Here is a 9,328-nt window from a genome sequence, read left to right as displayed (position 1 = left end):
AAATCAAACTAGAATTAAAAAAAAGAGAACAGTGGTTTTAAAAAGCGACACGCTATCGCTGTAAAAATCCAAAAAATGACCAGCTCGACAATATCAACCAATTCAACACCATGCAAATGAGAACCCGGAAGGGAATGCCAGCTCACTGACTGGTTCCACGTCCTAGGATCCAGGGAAATAATTCCAATTCGTCAACACATCTTTCCCTTCTACCTTAGCCGCATTTTTTACCACGCGGCATGGCCACCGTCCATGCGCAGATCACTACCAGTCATGAAACTGCTTGCATCGCTGAGCAAGAACACCGCCGCACCGCGGTACTCCTCGGGACGGGACAGACGGCCCAGCATGTTCTCCTTGGGCCACTGGTCGCGGCGCTCGGGGAACTCGACGAACAGCTTCTCGACCATCTGCGTGACGATGTAGCCCGGGGAAATGGTGTTGACGCGGATGTTGTACTGGCCCCACTCGGCGGCCAGATTCCGGCCCAGCTGGATGACAGCGGCTTTGCTGGCGTTGTAGGCGGGGCAGATGAGACCCTGCGAGAGGAGGTGGTTAGACTGGGATGGATCATGGAGCGGGTGAAAGGTGAGGGAGTGCAGTAGCGGGTTTAGGCGAAATTGCGGGGAAGGATGTAGAGACCATGCCCAACGAGAGGATAAAAGGGGGTTGACACTTGGCAAAAACAGGGAAAATTTCAAGGTTGGGGGTAAAAATGGTAAAAGTATGCGCCCGCAAGGTCCGCTGAGTGAGACGAAAAGGATAAATGGAGAATGGGGAGGGGGAAAACTTGGTAAAGGAAGGGAGGGGGGTGATGGGGAACATACCCGATTGGCAACTGTACCGCTCATACTGGCGATCATGGCAATGCTGCCTCCGTTGCCAAAGCGAATCATCTGCTTGGCCACGGCCTGTGCGGTCATGAACACTCCCGTCACGTTGACCTCGAACATGGTGTTGCTGTCCTTGGCCGAGTACTCCAAAGCTGGAGTCTCCTGCTGGATACCCGCCGCGGCGACCAGACCGTCCATACGGCCCTCGGTGTTAGCAATGGCCTCAACCACGCTGTTCAGCAACTCGGTGTCTCGCACATCGATGCGCCGGTAGTGCAGTTCCGTGCCGAGCTCCTTGGCCTTTTGCTGGATTTGGGCAAACTCGGGGGCCTATGTGAGGAGAGGGTTTTGTTAGTGACGGGTGGCTTGGTATTATCTAAGATTGGTCACGTAGATCATACCGGTTCCTCAAGACGATCCAGGGCATACACCTTGGCACCGGCTTCCAGCAGGGCCTCTGACTGAGTCAGACCCAGGCCTCGACCAGCTCCCGAGACACAGACGACCTTGCCAGCGAGACTGAACTCGGGCATGCGCGACTTTTGGCCCATCGTGACAGGCTGCGCAGTGTTGGGAGCAGTGGGAACTTCGGTGGTCTCAATGGCGACGGACATTATAATGGTGATGGATGATGGTGACTATAATATCGGTGGGAGAAAGTCGAGCGTAGAAGCAGGGAGTATTATAAATGATCAAGGCCGGTAATAATGACAGAGATCGAAAGGGTAGTCGTCAGGCGATTAATGTATTGAGTTCACGAGAAGAATATAATTGACACAGTCAATGAAGGAAACCAGGGACCAGAGCAGGGAGCTCCTTTATATAAGAGCGAAACTCCATTGGAACGGGGCTCACGATGCCGTGGCCTCCGGCATCTGTCCTACCTTGAGAGGTAAGCACAAAAAAAAAAGGACCGGGAATCGACTCGAAGCAGGGAGACTGGATGGAACGGTCCCCGTCGAATATTGGTCTCGTGAACACGCAAAATCTGGCCAGCAGGCCTAAACAGGAAATTCTCAGTCGTGGACCATCGTGGACGATGGAGTCTGGACCCTCCCTCCCGCCGGAAGAATGGCGGTTGACGCAGCAGCTTAAACGGGCGTGGCGACAACGGGAGTGCTATTTACGGTGCTTCCATGTTAGCTCCTGTAGCTGGATCCAAACAAGTACAAACAAGCACAATATACCAAGGACACCTTGATTTCCTGGCTATGCACCTTGACTCAATGATGTATCGATGATCGAGTTGAGGTCAGAGATACGATAGATTTGGGCCATCTTGCAAATATCCTGGTCGCGATGACATTTTGGCCTTGGAAGTGTTGTTGTTGCCACAGGTTATGACATTGGACACGAAAGCAGTTCGCGGGGGGGGCCAAAAGTACGGACGCACTGAAGATCGGATGCCCGTTTTGGGCAAGCCGATCGGCTTCCCCACTCGCCCGTTCCAGGTGACCTGCTTGTTCTTCCGGGGAAGCCTGATACGACGATGATATGATAACCATGTAGGATGTACTACTCCCAACTCCCCTCGCAGGTCGTAGAATCTTCGAATGGTCATGAGGACTGCTTGAGTTGCGAATGATCGACTGCCTTTCACCCCGTGGCGATGGTTCCTGTCTCGACGGTACTGGGGAAAAGTCAATGGCACATTCTCGAGATTTTCTTGTCGCCTTGCAGATTTTTTTTTTCTTTACTACTGTACTTTATCCAGCCATCGTTAATCTTTGAACTTTGAACACTGCCACGAGTATGTATACATTCATTATAGCTGCGAGACATGTCAAAGGGTTCAAGTATACAGTCCCAATTGGTCGTTGCGCTTGCGAGCAATGTACCAGCTTCTCCATCCAACTCGAATATACGAACAACCCCGAATCTCCAATCCTCACCGACAGCACTCCATCCTCCAAAAATAAACTTGCAGATACATTTATTATTGGATTCAAACGTCCATGTGACCAACAGAATCTGCCGTGTCCATCTTTACTTTTACTGTCTGGCGGCCAGCTCCCGGTCCCGAATTGTTTAGAATCAAACTTACCCGTTCGGGCAAATCCGAGGCCAGCCCAGTTCCACTTTTGTTCTCGTGAGCACCTCGTCCAGTCTCCTAAGCCTCCCAGCTCCCTACTCCCTAGGCACTAACGAGCTAATTCGCAATAAACATCGCGCACCCTGGTCTTCTAGAATTTTTCGCCGTCTGGCCTGTGGCTGTGTACCTATGAGTCTGGCCCCGTTCGCCTAGGGCCCTGCATTTACTGTATAGTATGTACATGCTTGCGCGGGGCAGGTTTACCGTTCACAGACCGCTGATGAAGCCTGGTTCAAGATAGATCTGAGATCGGTGGTCTGTGCCCTTTGTATGGCGGGTGTTTTTTTTTTTTTTCGAAGGCCCTGACCTCCTTGTGTTTTGTGTCTTGTTTTCCCCTTCTCTGAGGTACGATGTTCTTGCTCTGCCGAGTCCTATTCGGCCCGTGCCCCGCTCGACGCTATGGCCAATGGGCCCTTGTCTGCGGCATCAAAAAGAGTTTGCCTGATCTGATAGATTTAGAAAAGGTGGTCTTCGCGGTCTTTGCCGTTGGTCCAGTATCGCTGAGAATCCCGAATAGCATGCATGACAATTGCCGCGTGTCGATCGTTGACACGGAAGAAATGCCGATTATCCAGACCTCGCTGACTGTCGTCTGTGCAGCTCAACTCTAGATATTCTTGTCGTATGCCCATCTGCTATAGGTAGACTGCAAACAACCCTCAATTGATTGTGTGCTGTATCCTTTGTGCTATTGTTTTGTATATTAATAAGGCCTCTTCCATGGTTTTTTATTCTTCTTCTCCTTCATAATGCGCCCCCACGATTCCGATGTTATGCCCTCCCGGATAACCCGATCTGAATACGCCACTAGGTATCGCTGATGTGGCCTGTGCTCCCCAGTTCAGATATGAAAGCCCCATTCATCCTGGAGAACCAACATTTAGGGCCGTAAAGCTGCTAAAGCTTTACCATAAGTAGGAGCCCCTGATGACAGTGCAAAAGACGTCCGCAGAGTATCAAGTACATTTCTATGCAACAAGCATAGGCTAAGCATGCCCCCCCCCCCCCCCCCCCTCGTATTCTATGGACGGTTGAATCGCGCTTCTTGTCACAGATCCGCGTCGTTTGCAGAAGCTAGCCCCGACTTATCAATGCCCATAGATATCAGCACCCAGAATTGGTCAACAGACCCATGGCTGTATCGCTCTCTATTGTTCCTCATTATTCTGAGTTAGACGGTCCACATCCATGTGGGGTTCTGGATGTACGGTAGATAATCGTCGCGGGTGGTTCTACATAGGTAGTAGCCTGTAGTTTAATCGAGTTTGTTCGATATATATCCGCGAACCTTGCATGATAGACGCGACCTTGAGACTTGCATCATTCTTTGAAATACATAATACCGAGCCTATAATATATAAAATGAAGAGCACATGCTCATTCATATAGTTAGAAAAATCATTTGTCTGTCAGGGTCTTGTAGATTTGGCGTGGTGGTCCCATCCATGTTATGACCTGATCCCAGTGCTGATCATACACAACACGTGACCGTTACCATGGAAACTGCGCGGGTCCGCTCGAGTTCGCCCAAACACAACGCTCCACCCGCATGAGCATTTTGACCTGCAATCTAATGCAATCCACACGATATTGAACGGCAGCCGCGACCGAGACTTTACTTTGACGCGCTCATATCCGCCATGAGTGTATCGCAGCGCCAACGACAATAGAACCTACGACAAAAGCAATAACATCACACGCGACAACAACAACAACAGCAACGCCGCCCTTTCGCTCGCCGCCATGGCACGAGCAGCTGTCCTTCCTCCGTCCCCTGCCAAGCGGGGGACGCGTACGGCACCTCGATCAACCGTGACCAAGACCACTGCCAGCTCCCAAGCCAAAGCCGTAAACGAACCGAAGAGGAGAGGCGTGACCAAGACGACGACGGCCAGGAAAAACATGATGGCGAATGTCGACATTGATTCGGATGATACCGAGGATGAGCTTGGCATGATGATGAAGGAGACTGAAGAGAAGCCTGTACGACCACGTGGGAGGACCCCAGCGAGTTCGGCGACCAAGGCCTCAACGGCGTCAGCAACGAGAACAACCACCGCCTCCCGTGGCAAGAAAGTGACACCCGCGCCAGCTTTGCCAGAGTCCCCCGCCGATAGTGATGGAAGTGATGGAGGCGAAAACGAGGCCTCTAATCCAGAGCCAGTAAAGAAACGGGTCGGCAGGCCGAGGAAGAACGAGACATCTACTGCGGCCAAAACCGAAACAGGACCAAAGCCCCGAGGGCGGCCAAAGGGATCAACAACATCAAAGACTACTGCCACTCGTAAGAATACTCGAACCGTGCCGGAACCCGAGGCCGTGGCTGAAAATGCCCTCACCAAACATATTCGCATTGCTACTAAATCTACGACCATGCGATCGAATATTCTACGTGGCCCTGCCAAGAAGAAAACAGTGACCTTCCAAGAACAAGCCGACTCGGAATCTGACGAACTGGAAGGACTGACTGCGTCTGTTGCTGAGCAGAAGAAAGCCTCTGCAAGGACTACCAGTAAAGCTGGTCTGGGAGCGACACCGATGCGCAAGACTACAGGAAATGCAGCGCGAGGCCGAAAGCCTGCTGCAGCCAAAAAGAGCGCAACCAAACCTCTGTCTCCTAAGAAGGACAAACAGGTCTCCAAGTCGCTTTCAGCATACGTCAGCTCTGATGGCGAAGAGGACGAATTGAGTTCGGCCAAGTACGATATCAAGAGTCCCGTCAAATTGGTCGTTCACTCGCCAGCCAAGGCTGGCACGGAGATTACAGGATTGAGCTCGCCTGTGCGCAGGATCAATTTCACTCCCAAGAAGGCGTCCACTCTAATTGACGAGAATGGTGACCCTAAACCCGCTACACCTAAAAATGGATCATCGGCTACCGGGTTGAGCTCGCCCGTCAGGAAGATCAACTTCACACCCAACCGCAGCTTCAACGCCGTTGCTGACGGAGGCCATCTGGCTTTACCCCCCGGCAAGTCTATTGACTTTACTGAGTCGGTATTCATGTCAAGTCCTGCTCGACGACCAGAAGCTTCTCCATTCCAATTCTCTCTTCGCGATACACCGAATCGTGGCCTACTGTTCCGGGAAGACGCCCTTTCAACTGCTGACCCGAACCTAGCCCAAGGTCCAGCATCGCCGCTCAAGATGTCCCCAAAGAAAGCTAACTTGGGTGCTTCTTTCTCCCAGTCACCAACCAAGGCGGCAACTCCGTTTTCAGCCAAGACATCTCTAATCCAAAGCCCGCCAAAGAGAATCCCGTCGCCTTTCAAGGGTTCCCTTTTCTCTTCTAAGAGCTCGACCAGTGCCGCGCCTACTCTGGATTGTGATGGCGCTACAACTGTCCTTCCAATCCCTCAAGCAGAGCAGGACACCTTTTCTGCCTCAGGCTCCGAACATCAAGGATTTGCTGTGGATGACGATATCGAGATGATCGAGGAGGTAGCCCGTGATATTTTTGGTATTGAATTGCAATGCTATGGCAGAAGCTCGTCTATATCGCCCTCGCCACAGGAGCCCCCTGCAGTCGAAGAACCTCTGGAGCTTGAGCCGGCCGAGGACGCTTTCGATGAGCCTGAAGCCGCCGAGAGCTGTGTCGAGGATATCGATATCGAGGCAAAGCTCCAAGAGCTACGAGAAGAGATCCGCCGTGAGCCAGAGGACTTTGGGACAATTTGCTTCAATACCATGGAAGAACTCCAAAAGCCGTTCCAAAACCTACCTGAAGAAGAAACCGTACAGCACGATTTCATTTTGGATGATATTGAGGATGGCATGGAGACGGATTTGGAGGAAGAAGATGCTGCGGAGCCAAGTGCTGATGCGGAAGTTCACTCTGAAAGGCTGGAGCAAGTGGACACTCCGGATGACGAACCCGAGCAGCATTTCCCTTCACCATCGGAACCAACACTTGGACTAGAGGCTCTCGAAGGCGCGCAGTCCCACACGCCTCCACCAGAAAGCCTCGAAGAGTACCTCGACCTCGCCCGGGAGGCACACGAAGACATCGAAGAAACTGGAGTGGAAGAGGTTGAGACCGAATTTGATCATCCGCAGAATGATCAATCCGTCTTGGCAGAGGAGGAAGTTACTGTTGAAGTCTCATCACCGCCCGAAACTCCCCGCAGTGCGCACCAGGCCAAGGTGACTGACAGCCTCCAACGGTCAGCGCAATCGATCCCTCCGCTGGCTCCTACTCCTCCTGGCCGTGCTATGAGCGCTGCGTCTCCATACCAGCAAGATAGTGCCAAATCGAAGGAATGGTTGTTTGATATCAATACGGAGCCACGCATCCCTGCTGAGGATAGCTTCTTGGACACCACCCTGACCGAGATCCCTTCCCCCACTGGCCACGCCATTTGCGACACTCCAAACTTTGCTGGAAAGCGAAAGTCGCTTATCAATGTCGACATCGGGTTTACGCCTTTGGCACGGAAGTTTGATGGTTGGGAAGCCAATACTCCCTCTGAAGTCAAGCCAATGCGACAGCGTCGCCGAGGCGTTTTCTCGCTGGTTGGGCCTCTGGAGAAACCGGCGGAGCATGCTACACCAGTGCAGGATGATGTGTCTTACCCTGATCTTTCGCGCACTCCAGTTGCAGACAGTCAGTCTGCGTCTGCCGAACTGCCTCTTCAGGATAAGAGCGACGATGCCTATACACCCCCTCAATCTCCTCACACACCCGAATCTGCTGTGACACAACAGCAGCAACCTATGGTTTACTCACCAATCCGGCTCGATATTTTTGAAGACCCTGAGCTTTCCGATTCCGATGTATTGGAGTCGCAAAAGCAGCCTAACGTGGAGATGGTGGCCTCGGAATCGACTGACGCTCAGGATGAAGGTTCCCTGTCTGACCACGATGACAAAGAGAATTGCCATTCTCCTGTCATTCTACCTGTCACCCCGGTCAGAAGAGGAATTGATCACCATCGAACGGTACACACTGTGTCCAAGGTGCCTTTGAAGGGCGAAGGCGAGGTCTCTCCTCTAAAGCTGCCCCGCAAACGAGGGCATTCCCTTGAAAGCAGGTCTCCGATTCGCGCATCGCCACGCATGCGCAAGCCGGTCATGTTTCTCAGCAACGAGACTGTCCCGACCATTTCCCCGCACAAAGCTTCGCGAACCTCGAGAAGCCCTAGCCCGAAGCGTCGCTGTAGCACTCCCTGGCGTTCCATGGGGATACAACCTGACATTCAAGTACCTCAATCTCCGTCTGTGGCTTCCACCGCCGGCAGAACTCCTCGCAGGAAGAGCCTCATCAGCCAGCAAACGCTTCGTGGTGCTGTCGTGTATGTGGATGTTCACACAACCGAAGGTGAAGATGCATCTGGAATCTTTGTTGAGCTTTTGCAGCAAATGGGCGCTCGTTGTTTCAGATCGTGGTCATGGAATCCTCGCTCTAGCATGTCTCCAGTTGACGGCGTTGATCCCAAAGAATCTAAAGTTGGAATCACACACGTCGTGTACAAGGATGGTGGCCTTCGTACCCTGGAGAAGGTTAAGCATGCTGGTGGCTTGGTGAAATGTGTCGGAGTTGGTTGGGTCCTTGAGTAAGTCCCTGGCACATCTGGGCAATGTGTGAACAAGACTAATATATGATTTTAGCTGCGAGAGAGAGAACAAGTGGCTTGACGAGACTCCGTACATGGTCGACAGCTCTATCATTCCCCGTGGCGGTGCTAAACGTCGCAAGAGCATGGAGCCACGCGCCTTGAGCAATGTGAACGGCACTTTGGTGCGCATCGCTGAACCATCTACCCCCTCTGCCAGCGGACGCCGCTGCGGTGCTGACTGGGGTGCGGTGGAGGGATTCCGGAAGATCACTCCCCCAACTCCGCTTGCCGGAGTTTCATCAACGCCCGTTCAGCAATCCGATCGCTATCATGTTCCAGCCACCCCGGGCTACAACTTTGACAACCTTACTGCGATTGGCATGTCTCCCGCCACTCCCTATTTCCTCTCCAATCGCGCCAAGTTGGTACAGAAATCTTGCCCACCGAAGCAGAGCAACCGCGGTTTGTTCGAAGGCACAGATAGACCTATTTTCAGTCTTGAGGAGGACGACGAGGTAGAGTCCAGGCGTCAACAGCGGGCCCGTATGGAAGATGCGCGACGCAAGAGTCTTTTCTACAAGCCTTCTGTTGAAAGTCCGCTTGGAAAGTGATTTTCACCCATGTGATACCCTTTGTAAATACTTTCTTTTCTGCCCACTGTACATATGGGGATCTTTTTTTGAGTTTCATTTGGTTTAGCGGCGTTTTCATCATTGGCAATGTCCAGGAACTGCTTTCTGCATTCATCATGAATACAAGTGTATTATTCTCGAATAGTTCTCGTAACAGGGTTGGCTACTATGGATGAAAGTTGGGATCTTAAGTTCTTGGATTGCTCTCAAGATTAA

At 52.1% G+C, this 9,328-nt stretch overlaps 2 protein-coding genes across 2 annotated transcripts; one reads left to right on the top strand and one right to left on the bottom strand.

Moving 5' to 3' along the window:
• Positions 1 to 227: 227 nt before the first annotated feature.
• Positions 228 to 1,447, bottom strand: N7458_000713 (putative short chain dehydrogenase; the record flags this gene model as incomplete). Its single annotated transcript, XM_056904107.1, has 3 exons — positions 228 to 539; positions 828 to 1,163; positions 1,235 to 1,447. The coding sequence occupies 3 exons, from the start codon at positions 1,445 to 1,447 to the stop codon at positions 228 to 230; spliced, it is 861 nt and encodes a 286-aa protein (XP_056771874.1).
• Positions 1,448 to 4,668: 3,221 nt separating this feature from the next.
• Positions 4,669 to 9,091, top strand: N7458_000712 (uncharacterized protein; the record flags this gene model as incomplete). Its single annotated transcript, XM_056904106.1, has 2 exons — positions 4,669 to 8,477; positions 8,533 to 9,091. The coding sequence occupies 2 exons, from the start codon at positions 4,669 to 4,671 to the stop codon at positions 9,089 to 9,091; spliced, it is 4,368 nt and encodes a 1,455-aa protein (XP_056771873.1).
• Positions 9,092 to 9,328: the final 237 nt, after the last annotated feature.

The sequence above is a fragment of the Penicillium daleae genome, assembly GCF_028827525.1.
Source record: "Penicillium daleae strain IBT 16125 chromosome Unknown utg000001l_segment0_segment0, whole genome shotgun sequence".
NCBI classification, from domain to species: Eukaryota; Fungi; Ascomycota; class Eurotiomycetes; order Eurotiales; family Aspergillaceae; genus Penicillium; species Penicillium daleae.
This window is presented reverse-complemented; position numbering and strand designations above follow the sequence as displayed.